Source organism: Dendrobates tinctorius, unplaced genomic scaffold, assembly GCF_039654945.1.
Source record: "Dendrobates tinctorius isolate UK_male_01 unplaced genomic scaffold, ASM3965494v1 ptg000224l, whole genome shotgun sequence".
NCBI classification, from domain to species: domain Eukaryota; kingdom Metazoa; phylum Chordata; class Amphibia; order Anura; family Dendrobatidae; genus Dendrobates; species Dendrobates tinctorius.
In genome coordinates, this window is record NW_027361891.1 from 2,459,398 (window position 1) to 2,480,447 (window position 21,050).

The following is a 21,050-nucleotide window of genomic DNA, read 5'->3' on the forward strand; positions in this document are numbered from 1 at the left end:
GTAGTAAAGGTTGTAATTTCCGTGCAGCTCCCCTTAGCACCTCCAGATTTGGATTGTAGGTGACTACTAGAGGCACTCGGTTATTTTCTTCTTTAGCTTTGTAATTTAGCAGGTGATTCCTTGACAATCTGGTGGCTCTTGTAATTTGGTTTTCAATTGTTCTTGGATGGTAACCCTGATTCAAAAAGGTCTTTTTGAGGCGACCAAGGTGTTTGTCTCTATCCATGGGGTTGGAACATATACGATTGTATCTGATGGCTTGGCTATAGATAATTGAGTTCTTTATGTGTTTTGGATGGAAACTGTCCCATTTAAGGTATGTTGGACGGTCGATTGGCTTCTGATACAGGGATGTCTCTATTTCATTGTTTTTTAGCTTAATGATGGTGTCCAAAAAATTAATCTCAGTACTGGAGTAGTTGAGTGCTAAATAGATCGTGGGATGAAATTGATTAAACTGTTCGTGGAACGTCTTTAGCTGTTGCTCAGACTCCGTCCAGATGATTAAAATATCATCAATGAAGCGGTAGTAGGCCAGGGGCCTGATGGGGCATGAGGACAAAAAGTCGCTTTCAAGCTTTGCCCTGAAAGGAGACTGGCACAGCTATGGGAAGTAAAATGGCTCCACAGTATGCAAATCTTTTCATGGCAAAGCTTGAAAGCGACTTTTTGTCCTCATGCCCCATCGGGCCCCTGGCCTACTACCACTTCATTGATGATATTTTAATCATCTGGACGGAGTCTGAGCAACAGCTAAAGACGTTCCACGAACAGTTTAATCAATTTCATCCCACCATCAATTTAACACTCAACTACTCCAGTACTGAGATTAAATTTTTGGACACCATCATTAAGCTAAAAAACAATGAAATAGAGACATCCCTGTATCAGAAGCCAATCGACCGTCCAACATACCTTAAATGGGACAGTTTCCATCCAAAACACATAAAGAACTCTATTATCTATAGCCAAGCCATCAGATACAATCGTATATGTTCCAACCCCATGGATAGAGACAAACACCTTGGTCGCCTCAAAAAGACCTTTTTGAATCAGGGTTACCATCCAAGAACAATTGAAAACCAAATTACAAGAGCCACCAGATTGTCAAGGAATCACCTGCTAAATTACAAAGCTAAAGAAGAAAATAACCGAGTGCCTCTAGTAGTCACCTACAATCCAAATCTGGAGGTGCTAAGGGGAGCTGCACGGAAATTACAACCTTTACTACAAAAAGATGCCCGATTAAAATCCATTTTTCCAGACCCACCACTGCTGTATTTTAGGCAGCCCCCAAATTTAAGAAGCATCATTGTCAGAAGCTCCCTGTCCTCTCCAACAGCTGCAGGAACATTTCCTTGCAACCAGAAAAAATGTAAAACCTGTCCATTTATAATGACCACGGACAAGATAAAGATCCCCAACTCACATCAGGACTACAAGATCCCAGGTACTTTCACCTGCATTACATCTAATGTGGTGTACTTAATTATTTGTACTAAATGTCCAACTGGGGGTCTGTATGTGGGGGAGACAGGGCAAAAGCTTAGAACAAGGATGAATGCTCATCGTCACACAATAAGAGAAAAAAGAATGGATCTACCTGTGGCAAAACATTTCTGTATCCCTGATCACAGCAGCGTGGATATGAAATTACTGGTATTGAAAGGTAACTTCAATTCTCAGAGAGAGAGACGAGTTTGGGAGTACAAATTTATGACGAACTTTGACTCTCAGTGCTGGAATGAATGTGTCGCATGGATTTATGTCTTTTTACATCAATTAAGGAATTTCCTTTTAAAACCGTGGGGGCTTCACAACACAGAACTAGACCCCAATCAGAGGACCATAAAACATTCGGACTCCTTATCTATGAACTGGTCCAATGTTTATATTTGTTTCTCCCTCTCCCAAATTGATAGTTCTGCTTCACGTCACTTGTCTTATCTATTGCATTTTTTCTAGGCTGTATTGTGCATAAATATGTGACTTCAGATCTTGTCTTAGTCTAGCCTGATGAAGAGACCTGAGTAGTCTCGAAAGCTTGCAATGTGTTACCATCTTTTCAGTTAGCCATTAAAAGGTATCAACTACTGAGGACTCTCAATCCTGAATATTTTTCTATCTACTGGCTAACACGGTACAAAGATATACATCTTTCCTGTATAATAAGCCTAAGCACACTGAACAACCTATTAGGCTATGTTCCCATGATAAGCATTTGGTGAGTTTTTGATGTTGCAGATATTCGAAAAAACACAAGTAATCTATTTTACTTAATAGGTGCAGAAATGGTGCAGACAATCTGCAACATCAAAAACTCACCAAATACTCGTGGGAACATAGCCTTACAGATTATTATGTGCATCTGAAGTTCACTCTCCCTGTGTAAACAGGCTATTGCATGACTCCCAATCGGCAAATTTGTTGTTTAGTGCTGCACAAACTTTGTCAGCTGCTTCAAATCTGCTGACAAAGCTAAATAGGAGATGAAGAGAGGCATGAACAGGGACTAGAATATATATATATATATATATATATATATATATATTGTGGCAGGGCTAAGGGTCGTGTAATCGATGGGCGATATGTGCCTCATAAATGGCTTGTCTCTATAATGTAAAGCCTACCAGATATTATTATTGTTGTTTGAAGGACCTGTGGTGAGGTCACAGTCAGGTGACCAGTCAGCTGCTGAGTTCGTGGGTGTGGCTACAGCCTTATAATGTGGCCTGCTCCTGAACCAGGGAGCTGTATGTGGGGAGGACTACACCTCCCAGCATGTGCTGAGACTCGCGGTCTGAGTCTGCAACCACGAACGGTTATGTTTTGTTTGCCTAAGCTAGAGGCTATGTTTGGTGACACGCTGTTTTATGGTTTATGACAGAAATAAACCTTATGAACTTTGGAAGAACCTGTCTCCTGATTGTCTCCCGCTGCACCTGAGTGAGTCACATCCCTACAATATATATATATATATATATATATATATATATATATATATATATATATATATATATATATATATTTTAGAAATGAATAGAACATGTGAAAATAAGAAATTATCTAATATATAATTAGAAAAATATGCTTTCTCCATTCATTCTCAAAATTGTCAATTCACTGGTATAGTCTGCCTTCAGTGAACACAGATATTTCCTTTACTGATATAGGAGATGATGGTTCGTGGAAATTCTATGGAGAATGAAATTCTATGGAAAACTGTAACTATTGTTTCAGGAGAGCTTGCATTACCATGTCTGTGTCTGCCTCCAACTCTTCCACTTCTCTCCATAAAATTTCAAAAGCACCACTGCCATCTCTTATCTCACTAATGGGAAAATCTGTCTTCACTGCATACAGATTTTAAAAGTGACTTTTTGAGCAAATGATCAGTCTAGGTCACAGTGTACCCCAACTCCGGCTCATAAGAGCCATCAACAGGTCATGTTATCAGGATTACCTTAGTATTGCACAGGTGATGGAATTCTTACTAAGGAAAACCTGAAAACATGATCTGTTGGTGGCTCTTGAGGACAGGAGTTGGGGAATACTGGTCTAGGAGGAGAAAGAAGCAAATGTGTCTGACAAACTGTTAGAAAGTTGCTTATATCCATGTGTACTATGAATTTATGAAATACAAAATTAAACAATAGTTACTCTTTAATTTTTTATATTCTTACTAAAGCAGTACAAAAGGTATGTTTAAAGATTTCTACTTCCCTTTTGTAATCCTGTCAGCAGCTTCACGGGAATTGGTATGGGGGGCAGAGGTGCTGACAGACTCCTTTTAGTGGTAAAGAAAGGCCTGTATGCAGGAATATAAACGATGATCATATAAATAGGGTAACATTTATTTTTACAACTACTGTAACACTAAAATGTATTACTGTAGCCTTAGGTTAGTCTTTAGAAAGTCATGTGTAATTTATATGTATTGTATTTCCCAATTTTATTATACTAATTTTAACTGGTTTTTTACTGCAGCAGAGTTTAGTTGTTAAGGGCTCCCAATATGCATCACACAACAAGTACAACCAGTCAACCTGAGGGAAGCCCACAGGCCCGCAGGGCCACTGGCTGGCTCTTTGTCACCAAATGGAGCAGGTTGAATGCAGACATCACTGTGATATCCTCACCAACAAAACGAAGGGGCAAAGAACGGGGCCAACAGCTGAATGGGAGAAAAAGAAAGATTAATATCAGCATGACACATGATAAAAAACAATACAGGAGACAAGATGGTCATGACTTATTTTACAGTAGTGGTGGGCAATAAACAGTTGCTCAAGTATAAAGCATAAGATTAAACGCTAAAGAATATTCTCACTTGGTCCCCACATATAGGGTACAAACTGTATGAATGTTTTACATAGAAATTCTAATTACAAAAAGTAATTTGGCCTCAGGAAATGTAATTAAGAATATGCCTTTGTTACAATATACAGCGATGTAATAGACAATTGTAAATGACTGCCCACCACTGTCTTGAAGAATCAAATATACAGTCATATTAAATAAGGTTATCCACCGTGATGCATTAATAACGGAAAACAACTAATAGAAATCATACTCAGCCTGGATAAAATGTAACATTATAAAAAATACTGTGTCAAACTAATGAAATCTGCAAACTTATTACATAAAATCATGGATGTGGTGGAGATAAAGAAAAAAACATTAAAAATACTTAAAAACCAGACCTTTTTAAGGGAGTCATATATTTACTTAAAATCTGCCCCACTGGCAGCAACAGGGACAGACAAATTTACTGTACAGTCAGTTCTGATTCTTGACCGGTTGTGAGCCTTGTGGGGTAAGGGCAGCAGAGGAGTTGTAGGAGATAAACACTACAGACCACGGGATCTTCTGTGGTGATCTTCCCATGGAAATAGAGCAGATTTCAGTACTTATACTAAACAACAGGTTCAGTGTTTTTTGGCATTCTACTGCATTTATGTGGTGTTTTTAACAACATTATTTTATGCAGCCAGGTATTACTTTAAACCCCGCCTATTACTAAAGTATAGTCACAACACCTATTGTGCTCCACTCTGTCCTCCTTTCTGAGATCAGTGCCCCAGTGAAAAGTCTGAACTATTATTCTCCCGACTTTCCACTGGTGTGAGATGGACAGTGATGTATGTCTGTCATCCTGTGGATTCACATTTTTATTATATGGTTTTAACTTTTATGGATGTTTGCTTTCTTTGGACTGTAAAATTGGATTTAATAAACATTATTATATTTGCATGTTACTTTGATACACATTGCTCTCCTTTTAATATGACATACTTGATCAATGTGTTTTGGTCAGATTTGTTCAAACATCAGTCGCATGCATTAGACTGGACTATATTGTTGTGCTCGCTTCCTCGCGATATCAGATGGATGGTGCTGTGTCAATCCTGTGACACGGAGGTTTGGTTGAGACTTTCCACAGTTCTCCCCATGCCTCTTCCATTTTAAAGGCGTATGGAGCACCGTTTTTGGAACAGAGAATATTAGACATAGTAATTATTGCACAGTGGGTACAGAAAGTATTCAGTCCCCTTTGAATTTTTCACTCTGTGTCATTTCAGCTATTTGGTAAATTAAAAATTGTTCATTGTTTGACTGAAAAAAAAAAAACAAAAATGTAGACATTTTTGCAAATTTTTTAAAAAACAAAAATGGAAATATCACATGGTCATAAGTATTCAGACCCTTTGCTCAGTATTGAGTAGAAGCACCCTTTTGAGCTAGTATAGCCATGAGTCTTCTTGGGAATGATGCAACAAGTTTTTCATGGTGCTTATTTCGAATGAGGAACTGGTGGCAGCATACCGTACTGTTTTAGTGAGGAACTCTGGCAGTGACGGCTGGGGAGGTTTATATATATATCCCCAGCCTGGACTGGTGATATATATCCCCCCTCCCTGGGAGTGCCTCAATAACTCATACCTCTAAGGGAAGCCTTTCTGCCGACTATTAGCCCTCGGTGCAGTTCCCTGACTAACCTGAGGCTAGTGGTCATGCAAGAGAGCCTATCCCTGCTGGGTCCTTTTTTCCCCTCCCCCGAGGTGAGCGAAGTCAACACCCCCCTTTCCCTGTGCAATCCGTCACAGACTGGTGGCAGAGCGGTGGGATCGAGATAATAGTGTGCGTGGGATCCCTACTGCCAGACACTAAGGACTAACAGCAGTAGCTTTTGTTGCTGGGGTCTTAAGATTAGCTCAGCACTAGACAGTCCAAGTGCAAGTACTGTAGACGTGTGGGTGCTCAGTTTGCAGTTGTGTCCGTGACCGAGGGGTGAAAAGACTGGCTGCAAGCAATCAGAGCAAGAAGAATGATGGCCGCAGAGCTAGCCCGTAATGTGGAGAATGAATGTACTGGTTCCAACAAAGGGGTGAACCAGGGGGGTCCCGCCCGGGTTCCCCAAGCGTCTCGCCGTCAGTGCACTACCCTACTGCAGGAGAACGCCCTCCTACTGCCCTTCTCCCCTGACAGCTCAGATCGGAGGCCCTCTTTCAAGCTGCCCTGGCAAGTCTCAAGGCAGGGCACAAGGAAGCCTCCACAGCCCTCCTGAAAGCGGCAGAATGCCAGGCAGACTGGGAGGTGGCAGAATGTCAAGCAGAGTGGGAGCACGAGGTGGTGGAATGCCGTGAAGATGCAGAGGGACAGAATCAGCAGGAGTTGGCTCGGCAGGGTCTCCTACCGCCCACCATAGCACATCCAGAACCCTAGACAGCCAAGGTCTGAGCCGAGGACTTCCCCTTGCTGGAGGATGGATACGTGGACTCCTTTCTGCGAGCCTTTGAGAGGACATGCCGACAGCACCATCTGGCCTCGGATCAGTGGGCCAAGTACCTGATCCCCTATTTGAGGAGTAAGTCTCTGGATGTTTTGGGTGACTTAGCTGCCGGCATGGAACAGGACTATGAGAGCATCAAACATGCCCTGATCCAGCAGTTCAACCTCATCCCAGAGTCTTACTGCAGAAAGTTTCGGAGCCTGCAAAAAGGCCCCAAGGACACATGGGCCATCCTCATGCGGGCCCTTATGAGAGCTGCAGAGCACTGGATCAAAGGTCTGGAGCTCACCACCAGCCAGGAGATCCAGAAGGCGTTTTTATTTATTTGGTCATATTTACCTTGCATGGTTTCATTCCTTGAATATGGGTACTACTATTGTAAGATGCCATGGACACTCATTTACTTTATTAACCTTTGGTACCCCTATTCCTTTTCTTTTCCATCTATTATATAAAGCTCAAGTGTGTGTATGTGTGTATGTATGTATGTATGTATGTATGTATGTCCGGGATTGGCATCCGCACCGTCGCAGCTACAGCCACAAAATTTGGCACAGTCACACGTCTGGACCCCGAGAGCATCCTAGGCTATGTTGTGAGGCGAAATTTTAACCCCGCGCGTTCCAATTCACCAAACAATTTTGCCCCTATCTACATAATGGGGAAAAAGTGTGTGTGTATCAAGCCCCGCCCCTCATGATGTCAATGGTGGCCATGGCGATGCTGATGTCATCATAGGTTGCAAGCCCCGCTGCTCATTATGATGTCATAATGGTTGACTATGGGAAGGAGGATGTGTGATGGGTAAATGGACACTGGACTATGGGATGGAGGATATGTATGACGGGTATATGGGCACGGGACTATGGGATGGCGGATATGTATGATGGGTATATGGGCACGGGACTATGGGATGGCGGATATGTATGATGGGTATATGGGCACGGGACTATGGGATGGAGGATATGTATGCTGGGTATATGGGCATGGGACTATGGGATGGAGGATGTGTGATGGGTATATGGGTACTCGACTATGGGATGGAGGATATGTATGATGGGTATATGGGCACGGGCCTATGGGATCGTGGATATGTATGATGGGTATCTGGGCACATGGGACTATGAGATGAAGGATGTGTGATGGGTATATGGGCACTCGACTATGGGATGACGAATATGTATGATGAGTATATGGGCATGGGACTATGGGATGGAGAATATGTATGATGGGTATATGGGCATGGGACTATGGGACGGAGGATGTGTGATGGGTATATGGGCACTCGACTATGGGATGGAGGATAGGTATGTTGGGTATATGGGCACGGGACTATGGGATGGAGGATAATTATAATTTGTTATAACTATCCACAGTTAGTTACTATGCCCGGGCAGCGCCGGGCTCTTCAGCTAGTTACTCTATATAAACAGGGCCATAGTTTTGTTGTAGCATTTGCATTGAGTTCTTATACATTTTTCACTCTGCCTGGAGTTATTGAGTACTGTTTTTTTTTTTTTACTTTGGGTAGGTTCTTTGGTCCCTCTCTTTGGGTATTTTAATGTACAGATGATGTGTGTTTTTTATTATTAATTTTAATAATATTTCTATAAATGTTAATTTTATTCTAATTATGGTTTGTTTCATTTTGCCTGCGGTTAAACTATGTGGCATCTCCGGAAGCCCCATTTGCTACTCCAAATCGTTCGTGCTAAAACTGTGTTTCAGTGGCAAATCACAAGGCCAGATTCCCACTTAAAAACTCTGTTTCAGTGGCAAATAAGGCGGCCAGATTTCCACGCAAAAATAGTTAGGCCTAATATAGTGGTGCAGCCATGAGGTCCAATTACCTACTCCAAATCGTTTGTGCGAGAAAAAAAAATGTGTTTCAGTGGCAAATCAGAAGGCCAGATTTCCACTTAAAAATCGTTCGGACTAATATAGTGGTGCAGCCACGAGGCCCAATTAGCTACTCCATATCGTTTATGCTAAAACTGTGCTTCAGTGTCAAATCAGAAGGCCAGATTTCCACTTAAAAATCGTTAGGTCTAATATTTGGGTGCAGCCTGCAGGGCGAATTAGCTACTCCAAATCATTTGTGATTAAACTGTGTTTCAGTAACAAATCAGAAGTCCACATTTTGAAAATATAAATTTCTTGTGCTAATGCCGTTGTCCTGAAACAATGCCAAAAACCGGAAAGGCTGCATTTCCATGGCCAACAGATTTGATTGGTCATGCAGTAATCACAGAGATCACAAGCCGCGTGGCACGCAGAAACAACTGCTGTCATCTTTGGAGCGAAGAGCTCTCAACTGGCTCCTATCGTCTAGACAATTACACGATTGGGCGACGATCAACTGATGAGGCCACAGGCTGTTCCCAATAATTAACATCTGGTGACAAGGGTTTGGATTCTGCTTGAACCATACTTCGTCCAGTGCCAGATCCAACTGCAAAAAATTTTGCCCACTGCTTTCCTCCACTTGAAGCTGTGAATCTTTGGAGCAGAACTGTGATGCCCATGGAATAGAATGTGCAAACAGCTCTGAACAGAGGAAGAAAATCTGGAGAGCAAAAAAATGGGGTGCACAGTGAGTGGAATGCTCACCTTGTTTTGTTGCAACTAAACAACATGTGAAATGCATGGATCAGCTGCTGTAGGACACGGGTCCAAAGACAGAGGATAATGGTGAAATTGGGTGTATGTGTTCAAATCTGCACTGCTGATAAAGATGGATGGCAAGCGATAGTCTTCAAAGTTTTATTTCACCTTACCTAATGTTTTGTCCTGAGGAAGAGGTCCTGCATGACATCAAAACGCATTATTAACCTATTTTGAAATAAAGCTTTGAAGAATATTGTTTGCCATCCACTCATCTCAGCTGAAGACTTTGACTCATTCTTTAAGCAGAAGATTGACGACATAACGCAAAGCTTTTGCCTAAAGTCCCCACAGCCCCTCCTCATAACTACTCAACTCTCCTCCTCCAAAACCAACTTCACCATCAGGGAAGATCAACTTTCCTCTTTACTCTCCAAATCACATCTCACCACCTGTGAAGTTGACCCAATCCCATCCCACCTCATTCCAAACTTTGCAACAGTCTTCATCCCAAAACTAACCCACCACTTCAACCTGTCACTAACAACTGTTGTCTTCCCATCATGCTTCAGACATACCTCGATCACACCTGTCCTCAAAAAGTCCTCCCTTGACCCATTCTTTGTGCATAGCTATCACCCCATATCACTTCTCCCCTATGCCTCAAGTGGAACAACACGTTCTTTTTGAACTGTCCTCAAATCTATCCTCCTGCTCCCTCTTGGCAATTTGCAATCTGGCTTCCAACTGCACCACTGCACTTAAACTGCCCTGACTAAAGTCAACAATGGCCTACTAACTGCCAAATCCATCAAAATCAATGGCTTAACTATGATCTCTCCTTCAAATCTGTGATCCAAGTTCTTCCTCCTTCCAGCAGACTCCAAAAGAAAAATATTTCCCGAATCCATAGATTCCTGAACCATGAATCTGCAAAAACACTAGTGCATGTCCTCATCATCTCCCGCCTCGACTACTGCAACCTGCTGCTCTGTGACCTCCCTTATAACACTATATAACCCATCCAATCTATCCTACACTTTGGTGCCCGAATAATCCATCTGACAACCCGCTATTACCCAACTTCTCCCCTCTGTCAATCCCTGCACTGGCTCCCCTTTGCACAAAGACTCCGGTTCTGAACTCTAAGTTTGACATACAAAGCGATCCAAAACCTGTTTCCTCCATACATCTGTGACCTAGTCTCCTGGTATGCAACCTCCGATCGTCACAAGATCTTCTCTACTCCTCTTATCTTCTCTTCCCACAATCACATACTAGATTTCTCCAGGAGATCCCCTCTACTCTGGAACTGTGTCCCTCAACATATCAAATTCTCGCCTACCATGGGAACCTTCAAAAGGAACCTGAAGAAATACCTCTTCTGACAAGCCTGCAACTTACACTAACCATCGCTCCACCATTCCGTTGTGCAAGCAGCTCTGCCCTCACCTATTGTATCCTACCAACAAAAGAAAGAAGTGTGTATAATGGATGCGATCAATCCCAGGGTCATAACCACAATATAACACAAAAATATATAAACAAATAAATAAATTTTATTAACACAAAAAATTCTACACAAAGTTACATTGATAAGAATAAAAACAATTAAAAAAGGCCAGGACAAATTGGCCGTGTGTAACACTCTAAAAAAGGTTCTAAAATAAGAACCTAATGCTCCACGATACTAAGGCAAAGGGTTTGTATTGGAATAAATATACAGTACTCTATACAGCAAAGATGCAAAAATAATGCACAAGACAATAATTCAATAGCTAAATATGTCAAAAATAATAATGATATGTATCATGACAAGGCATTATGACAAGTATAAAATGTCAAACAATGATATGCATCATGACAAGGCATTATGTGCAAAATCAGCAAATAAAGTGCAGGTCACTAAAAGTGAAAAAATAATTGCTGCAAATTGAAAGATCTGAGAAATATCAATACCCTATATGACCCATTGGTCAAGATTTAAAGAGATGAGGACAAAATGTAAACCCGTATATATGGACGCCGACCAATAAAGGAACATTGAATAATGCTGGTGAATATCCAAATACTGTAGATGCAAAAATAACACAATAGATGCCTATCTGCCACAAACCCATAGATAAGGAGAGTCCTCAAAAAATCATGGACAAACACTCAGTGCCTACATGATGTAATAGGAGGAGGAGGGGGAGACCCCACGCATATCGCCAACCCAAGCGTGGCTTCCTCAAGGGAAATGGAGGTCCAATTGTATCCTCACCCATCCTTTGGAGACTGTCATCCTTCACGGGCAGCATCCTCTCTCCTCCAGTAGCAGTCAGTGACTTGCATTGGTTAAGATTACTGTACTTATTTTTATTATGTATACCTTTTTCATATAAATGGGGCTAAAACAATACATAATAATACCGCTGTGCGGCTGCCAAAAGAAAGGGAGTCGAATAAACCGTACAATAGCTGAAGTTTAAAAAAACTGCGCAATTATAATATTTCTACTCTGGGAAATAGATGACATTTTACTGGTGTGTGTGAATAATTTTGGGAAACGTTTATACACCAAATTGGGTCTCCTTCATGTGTGTTGCATGTAGGAGTAAGGTTCCCAGACTGGTAGGCCTGCAATTACTTTCAGCCAACTACCTGTGTTAAGGTACTGTCACACTTAGCGATGCACCAGCGATCCCGACAAACGATAAGACGCGGTCAGGATCGCTGGTGCATCGCTAAGTGGTCGCTAGTGAGCTGCCACACAGGCAGATCTCACCAGCGACATAGCAGCGGTCGACGGTCGTTACTTACCTGTCAGACGAGGCGATCCTCACATCCTCCCGCCCGCGTCGCTCATCGGCGCCACAGGAAGCTGATGACGAGAAACGGTCCAGGACGTTCTTGCGCGATCAACGATAATCAGCGGGGGAGCCGGTCGGAGGTATCACACATAGCGATATCGCTAGCGATATCGCTATAACGTCACAAAAACCAGTGATGTTATAGCGATATTGCTAGCGATATCGCTTAGTGTGACAGGCCCTTTACTATCCTTACATTTTTATAACATTTGTGGTATACCAAGCTGATATTTGTGCCACCTGAATGTGGCTGATCAAAAATCACGTTTAAAATGTTGCATGAGGTATAAGGGCTACCAGCACAGCACAATTGAAACTTCAATTTCAAGCTGTAAAAGCTGGGCCAGACCCTGATACCTCATGCATGGGCCATGGCTGACTGCTGCTATGCCATTTGCAAATTTCTACTGTTGGTCAATTGTTGCCAGTTTTCATGGTGTCTTCCCTAATTTTAGCTGTTTGGGAAGCTTTTTGTCACCCCTTAAGGTGTTGTGTACATGCTTGGTTTGGCCTCCCATTGAATCTAATGGGGTTCGGGTATGTTCGTCGAATGTCTATTCATTCTGGAAATTGAACCAAACCGAACCTTGAAATGTTCGCTCATCTCAAATAAGGAATAAACTTCTGCCGAAATGTGCTGAATATATTATACGACATGCACTACGGTGATAAACATGTAGCATAACATACAGTATATCTACACCCATGCACAGGGTCGGACTGCCCTGGCAGCGTACCGGTGAAATGCCAGGTGGGCACGAGAGAAAGAAGGGGAAAAATAATTTTTTAGGGGCACAAGACCTTTAAAATCGCAGGCAGGGGAGCATGCACGCAGGGTTCAGCCTGACCCACTGAGCCAACCAAGGCCAGTGTCACCACCAGGAACACCCGGGGCCTTGGACATCGGAGATAAGGGGACGCTATGGGGCCAATGAGTAGGTAGAGCCCGGTGACAGCGCTGGCACCGGGCCCCGCTGCCAAATATTCACCTCTCCTCCTTCCCCGCAGCTCAGCTGCTCCAGTGTCTTCTGCGTCTTCTGACTCTGGGATGCCTCAGGGCAGATGGCGCGATGATGTCACTACAGCACGCCGTCTGTGCTGAGCACTCAGTGCACAGGGACAGAAGACGCTGAGGAGACAGGACCTGCGGAGAATGGGAGAAGTGAGCTTTTGATTTTTTTTTTTTATCTATGGAGCATTATATGGGTTCCAATATACTGTATGGAGCACTATGTGGAGCCTATTATACTGTATGGAGCATTATATGTGGGCCCATTATACTGTATGGAGCAATATATGGGGCCACTATACTGTATGGAGTATTATATGGGGTCCATTATACTGTATGGAGCATTATATGGTGCCCACTATACTGTATGGAGCATTATATGGGGTCTATTATACTGTATGGAACATTATATGGTGCCCACTATAATGTATGGAGCTATATAGCTTACTTTTTTTATTATGCTTTGCTTACATAGCGCCATCTTATTCCGCAGTGCTTTACATACATTATCAAAACTGGGGCACACAAAATGTAGATTCCCTATCAGTATGTCTCTGGAATGTGGGAGGAAACATGAGTACCTGGAGTAAACCCACGCAATCATGGGCAGAACATAAATACTCCTTGCAGATGTTGTCTTTGGTGGGACTTGAACCCAGGACCCCAGCGTTGCAAAACTGCAGTGTTAACCAATGAGCCACCGTGTTGCCCATTACACCATGCTGGGGCCATTATACTGTATGGAACAGTATATGGGGCCATTATACTGTATGGAGCAATATATTGGGCGATTATACTGTGTGGAGCAATATATGGGGCTAGTATACTGTATGGAGTAATAAATGGTGCCAATAATACTGCATGGAGGACTATTAGTAAGAAACCGCAGATAATAAAAATAATAGGCACAATAACAAATATTATGAAAGATATTAATACCCCTTACCAAAATTATACATCCGCATGAAATCTGAATGGCAGACCATTCGGTAGTGATGCAAAACAGTGTAAAAATCCGTACTGATGGAGAAATCTCTTTAAAATTCGTATATAAAATACATATAAAATTGGGACTTAAATATAGTTTAAATAAAAAATAGAATTAGACTTAATGGTAATTCGGTTTCTAGAAACCTTCCATGACAGCATAGGAGGTTGTCTCCACGCCCTTATGGGGGACAGGAAGCACAAGAGGTTAAAAGGTCCCTCCCGCCAGTGACTTATAACTGACCATCGTAGCACCGGTTACCTTAAGATTCTCAGAATTTGTCCAAGAATACAGGGAGGGAAATAGTGCTGTCGTGGAAGCTTTCTAGAAACCGAATTACCGGTTAAGTCTAATTCTATTTTCTCTAGCAACCTCCACGACAGCATAGGAGGCATAACAACATATACTGCACTAGGGGGGACAACGGCCTGAAGAACTTTTCGGCCAAAGACTAAAACCCTGTTGGACACAAGGTCCAACCTGTAGTGTTTAGTGAAGGAATGTAACGAAGACCAAGTTGCTGCCCTACAGATCTGCTCTGAGGATGCGCCTGCCCTCTCAGCCCATGAGGTAGAGGTAGATTGTGTTGAATGCGCCTTGATCCCCGTAGGGGGTGTGATGTTCTGCGCTAGATATGCTTCAGAGAAGGCTTTTCTAATCCAATTAACAATGGTGTTCTATGCCACCTTTTTTCCTTTGTTTGGACCCGACACATGGATGAACAGGTTGTGGTCGATTCTGTAGGGTTTAGTATACTCTAAGTAGTGAAGAATTATGTGCTTTACATCCAGCGTATGAAACACCTCCTCTTTAGGGTTCGCTGGGTTTTGACAAAATGAGGGAAGAATTATATTCTGCGACCTATGGAAGTTAGACACAACCTTCGGTAGAAAGGATGGATCAAGGGAGAGAACTATGGAATAGTCTCTAATGGTTAGGTAAGGCTCTCTAATTCAAAGAGCCTGGAGCTCTCCTACACGCCTTGCTGAGATTATCGCTACAAGGAAGGCCGCTTTACAGGAGAGTAGCTAAGAAGTACAAGACGATAAGGGCTCAATGGGTGATTGAGTGAGCCCTTTAAGCATCACATTCAAGTCCCATGGTGGAATGACGACCTGTTTTTTTGGATGTAGCCTAGTTGCTGATGTCATGAATCTTCTTATCCACCTGTGACTGGCCAAGTCGCAGTCGAACATAGAGCTTAAGGCCGAGACCTGTACCTTCAGTGTGCTAGGCTTTAGGCCTAACGCAAGCCCCTTCTGTAAGAAATCCAGGATACGGGAGATGATAGGGCTTTCTGGGTCAGGCAAATTTGGCAGACACCATGAGGAAATTTTTTTCTATATTTTGTTGTATATGGCATTGGTGCCCGGTTTTCGAGATTTCTGAAGGGTTTCTACTACTGCCTCTGAGAGACCCTTGGCCCTCAAGTTCTGGGTCTCAGTAACAAGGCCGCTAACTTCATTTCCCGAAGGTTTGGGTGATGTAGGGGGCCCTGCAGGAGGAGGTCATCCTCCAGGGGTAGGAGGAGCGGCCCGTCTACCTGGAGTTCTGTAATTAGAGAATACCAGCTTCTCTTCAGCCATAGTGGAGCTACTAGGATGGTTTGGGTTTGATCTTCTCGGATCTTCCTCAGGGTTGCGACAAGGATTGGGACTGGCGGGAAGGCGTATGCCAGACGAAACCCCCACTTGTGAGCAAAGGCATCTACCCCCATGGATGTGTCCCTGGGGTTCAAGGAGAAGTAGTTTCCTACTTGTGCATTTTTGCTTGATGCTAGAAGATCCACTTCTGGAAGACCCCACCTGTTAACCAGCCTCTGAAAGATTCTCCGTTCAGACTCCACTCACCAGGCTGGATACATCTTCTGCTCAGGAAGTCTGCCTGAAGATTGGAGGTACCCTTTAGGTGGACTGCTGTTAGTGAAAGAAGGTGTCTTTCGGCCCAGGAAAATATTCGGCCTGAAAGGTCCTCCAGGCTGCTGGATCTTGTGCCACCCTGGTGCCTGAGGTGAGCCACTGTTGTCACTTTGTCAGAGTAGACCTTAATATGCTGGCCCTGGACTAGGTGTCTCGCACCCAGCAGAGCTTCTTCCACTGCTTTCAGCTCTCTGAAGTTTGAAGATTTTGTACTCACTTCCCGATTCCACAACCCCTGGAATGGCTGCCGGGACACTACGGCTCCCAAGACTTTCTTGCTGGCATCTGATGTTACCGTGACCAAGGGGATCTGGGACCAGCTGATTCCTCTGCGCAGATTTTTGTGGTCCATCCACCATGCTAGTGAAGCTTTCACTTTTCCTGGGGTCTGGACTCTCTTGTTCAGGCAGGTGTGGTCTCTGTTCCAATTTCCTAAGATATGGGACTGGAGAATTCTGGAATTGGCCTGCGCCCAAGGCACTGACTGGATGCAGGAGGTCATTGACCCTAGTATGGACATAGCTGACCTGAGGGTCGGGAACCTCTGTTTCCTGAAAATCGAGATCTTTGATATTATAGACCTCTGATGCTCCTCCGGAAGAAAGGACATCTGTTCTCTTGAGTCTAAGAGGACGCTTAAGAACTTTATTTTCTGAGAGAGTTGGATCTGTGATTTTTTTACATTCGGGATCCACCCCAGAGATCGGAGAATGCCCAGAGCTTGAGTCACCTGGTTTTCCAGGGTCTGGTAGGAGGTTCCTATTATCAATAGGTCGTCCAGGTAGGGTACAATGCATATACCCTGGCTTCTGATGTGGGACACAGCTTCCGCCATAATTTTGGAAAATACTCGAGGGGTAGACGATATCCCAAAGGGAAGTACGTTGTACTGATAGTGCCTGATCTCTGGACCCTGAAGAATCGCAAACCTTAGATACTTCCTGTGAGAAGGATGTATGGGAACGTAGAAATAGACATCCTTAAAGGTTTATGGTTGCCATGAAGTAAAACGGCCCTATCAAGGGAATGGCGGTCTTTACCGATTCCATTTTGAATCTGCGGTATTCGATGTGTCGGTCGAGGCCTTTCAAGTTTATTATCCTCGCTTCTCCTGTGAGCTTCTTTACTAGAAACAGCCTGGAATAATGCCCCTTTCCCTGCTCTCCCACTGGGACCTGAGAAATGGCGCATGATTGGAGAAGGAGCTGAATGCTTGATTCCAGTACTAAAGCCTCCCAAGGTGGTAGGGAGGTGACTCTTATACCCCGCGTTGGGGAGGATTTGAATTATAGAAGGCCATCCTTGATCACATTGAGGACCCAAGGGCTGTTGGAAATCAACTGCTAAGAGAGAAGAAAATTTGAAAGCCTTCCCCCCCCACCGGGGCCGAGTCATTGTTTTTCCTGCTGCTGTTGCTGCTGCTGCTGGGGGACCAGGATGTTCTTGCCTCTCCCTTTAGCATAACTCCATCTTCCCATCTTTCCCTTCCCTCTCGGCTGGGATGACTGGTTCTGGGGGGCTCGAAAAAAATGATTCCTTGGGACTTTCTGCTCAGGAAGCACTTTCTTTTTGTCTGTGGCCATTTCAAGGATTTCATCCAAAGCTGGGCCGAAGACATGTTCACCTTTGAAGGGTAAAGAACAGAGCTTAACCTTGGAGGTAACATCCCCGCTCCATGTTTTAAGCCAGAGGGCTTGTCTGGCAGAATTAGACTGTACCATAGACCTGGGAGAGGTACGGATTATCTCAATTGATGCATCCGCCAAGAATCCTGTAGCTCTTTGTAGTATGGGAAGGGAGTTAAGGAGGTCGCCCCTTGAGGTCCCTCGAGAAATATGATTCTCTAGCTCCTCTATCCACTGGAAGAGAGATCTAGAAACGCATGTGGAAGCAATTCCTGATTGTACGGCAGAGGTTTCCCAGGCCTTTCTTAGGAGGCTCTCTGCCTTACGGTCCATCGGGTCCCTAAGTTGGGATACATCATCAAATGGAATGGCTGTTTTTTTCACTACCCTTGCCACCTGGACATCAACTTTTCGGGATGTCCCATTTAAACGCATCTCCCTCCAGGGGGAATCTATGCCTGTGTTCCGATGGAGCCGAATAGCGCATTTCTGGGTACTCCCATTCTTGGGAGATCATATCCACTATGCTCCTATGTACTGGGAAACCTGTTTGTTTGGGTCCCTCAAATCCCCCGAACATTCGGTCCTGTGCTGACTGAGGGACTGGCTCATCCTCTAGTCCCATGGTGGCAGGAACCGCACCAACCAGCTCCTCCACATATTCTGCAGAAAAGAGGTATCTCCTAGTTTCAGCTGATTAGAGGTTCTTGGTTCTTCCCAATTTTCAGAACCTGAATTGTAGGAATGTTCTGACTCGGATTCTGAGTCCTCTATTTGAATTTTCCGTTTCTTTGGGGGAGGTGAGCCAACAGTTGGAAGGAGTGGAGGAGGAGCGGGAGACAGGGCGGCTTGAGAGGTCTGAACCTGTTGAGTGACCAGGCTGTGTATTTTGTCAATCAATGACGGGTGCTCAGACCTGACTATCCCGTCCGTGTATGCCTGACACAATTTTTTCCTCCAATTTGAGGGATGTTTTGTGCTACATATGGCACATTTAGCCGGCTTGCTGGTGGTATTGGTGCTTTTGTGGGCAGACTTTTCTCCCTATAAAAGAGGAGAGAAGTATTTTGAGGACCTCTATACCAGGATCGCACCACTAGAACCCACCCCAGGTAACACTTACTGTGGCTGGGGCAGCGCTGGGCTCTGCAGACGCAGGGCAGGAAGAACCGTCCATGCTGACAGGGGATTTTGTCTTACCTGTCGGCTTCTTCAGGCGGGTTAATAAAGGGTTAACTCCGCCCTCAGGGCTTGTTATTCTGTTTTTTTCCCCCTCCTCCTCCCGGGGTCCAGAGCAGGCACAGCATCGCTAGCGAGCTCCACGCCCTGTCAGCTGAGCGGGGGCCGCCATGGCCAGAAGTCGTCATAGACATACCCCGGAAGTGACCCACGCGTGATGTCACTTCCGGGTCGCCGACAGCACGCAGCAGGAGGAGGAGAGACGGAGAGCTGTGGGAGGCCTCCGGTCGGGGATCACATCACTGGCCCGCTTTACCCCCCCAGGGGAGCGCAGGTGGGCCAGGAAGGTCCCGAATGCAAAGAAGAGGGGAGGCAGCGCTGCCGACCACCACTGCCCGGCTATAAGGATCATCCAGGTACACTGCAGCAGCCAGCCACACAGCATACTGCTAACCTCTGCATGCCCCATGGGGGACAGGAAAGACACTGGTGAGTGGGAGGTGGGAGGGACCTTTTAACCTCTTGTGCTTCCTGTCCCCCATTAGGGCGTGGAGACACCCTCCTATGCCGTCGTGGAAGGTTGCTAGAGAAACCTTTATTACTGATAGGTAGTACATAGCACAGTACAAATTAAAAACACCATCTTAATGTATAAAAATACATAAGTACATAAAAGTCAAAAAAATCAAAAGAAGACCCAGCACATATATGTGTCCCAATAGGCACAATCTATTCACAGATAATATATACCGTATATACTCGAGTATAAGCCGACCCGAGTATAAGCCGACCCCCCTAATTTTGCCACAAAAAACTGGGAAAACTTATTGACTCGAGTATAAGCCTAGGGTGGGAAATGCTCCATAGATTATTCCCCCATAAGAAGCTCCATAGATTATTCCCCCATATACTGCCCCCATAAGAAGCTCCATAGATTGTTCCCCCATATGCTGCCCCCATTAGAAGCTCCATATTGTTCCCCCATATACTGCCCCCATTAGAAGCTCCATATTGTTCCCCCATATACTGCCCCCATTAGAAGCTCCATATTGTTCCCCCATATACTGCCCCCATTAGAAGCTCCATATTGTTCCCTCATATGCTGCCCCCATTAGAAGCTCCATATTGTTCCCCCATATGCTGCCCCCATTAGAAGCTCCATATTGTTCCCCCATATACTGCCCCCATTAGAAGCTCCATATTGTTCCCCCATATGCTGCCCCCATTAGAAGCTCCATATTGTACCCCCATATACTGCCCCCATTAGAAGCTCCATATTGTTCCCCCATATACTGCCCCCATTAGAAGCTCCTTAAGATTATTCCCCCATATGCTGCCGCTGCTGCAGCATGTAAAAATAAAAAAAATGACATACTCACCTCTCCGTCGCTGGGTGTCAGATTCTCACCTGTCCTGCGTCCATGGCTGCTCACCGCTATCTGCCACGTCATCAGTCAGTGACGTCCAGACTGCAGGGGGCGTGGCGCGCACTAATCACGTCACCGCGCCCTCTGCTGTCTCAAGTCACTGACCGATGACAGACAGCAGCAAGCAGCGATGGACACAGGACAGGTGAGTATCGCTATACTTACCCGTCCTGACGCTGTGTCTTGAGCCCCCAGCTTCTCCGCGATCTCTCTTCCTGCCTTCAGCGGTCACGTGGTGCCGCTCATTAATATGCGCATATTCATGAGTTTTAATGAGCGGCACCACGTGACCGCTGAAGGCAGGAAGAGAGAGCACGGGGAGAAGCTGGGGACTCAAGACACAGCGTCAGGACGGGTAAGTATGACCTGACACCCCCGCCCCCCTCCCCCTCTGACCCCCCGGTGTATATGACTCGAATATAAGCCGAGAGGGGGACTTTGAGCCCAAAAAAACGGGCTGAAAATCTCGGCTTATATTCGAGTATATACGGTATCTCAATAATTTAGCGGTGAAAAAAGCCCATACAAGATATTATATGGAAATATATAGCATTTAATATTACATACCAAAGAGCAGCCTAAATATAATTATGCCCAAAACTAAGCATTAAAAATCACACATAAAAAATATAAACATATGTGTCACAAATTAAG

At 44.4% G+C, this 21,050-nt stretch overlaps 1 protein-coding gene across 1 annotated transcript in view; it reads right to left on the reverse strand.

Annotated features, from left to right (window-relative positions):
* The window catches only part of MSRB3 (methionine sulfoxide reductase B3), a 331,564-nt gene that overhangs the window by 274,360 nt on the left and 36,154 nt on the right, over positions 1 to 21,050 (reverse strand). The window contains exon 2 of the mRNA XM_073555445.1: positions 4,047 to 4,174. Within this exon, the coding sequence (XP_073411546.1) occupies positions 4,047 to 4,122 (76 nt within the window). The 5' untranslated portion in view covers positions 4,123 to 4,174. The remainder of the gene's footprint in view (positions 1 to 4,046; positions 4,175 to 21,050) is intronic.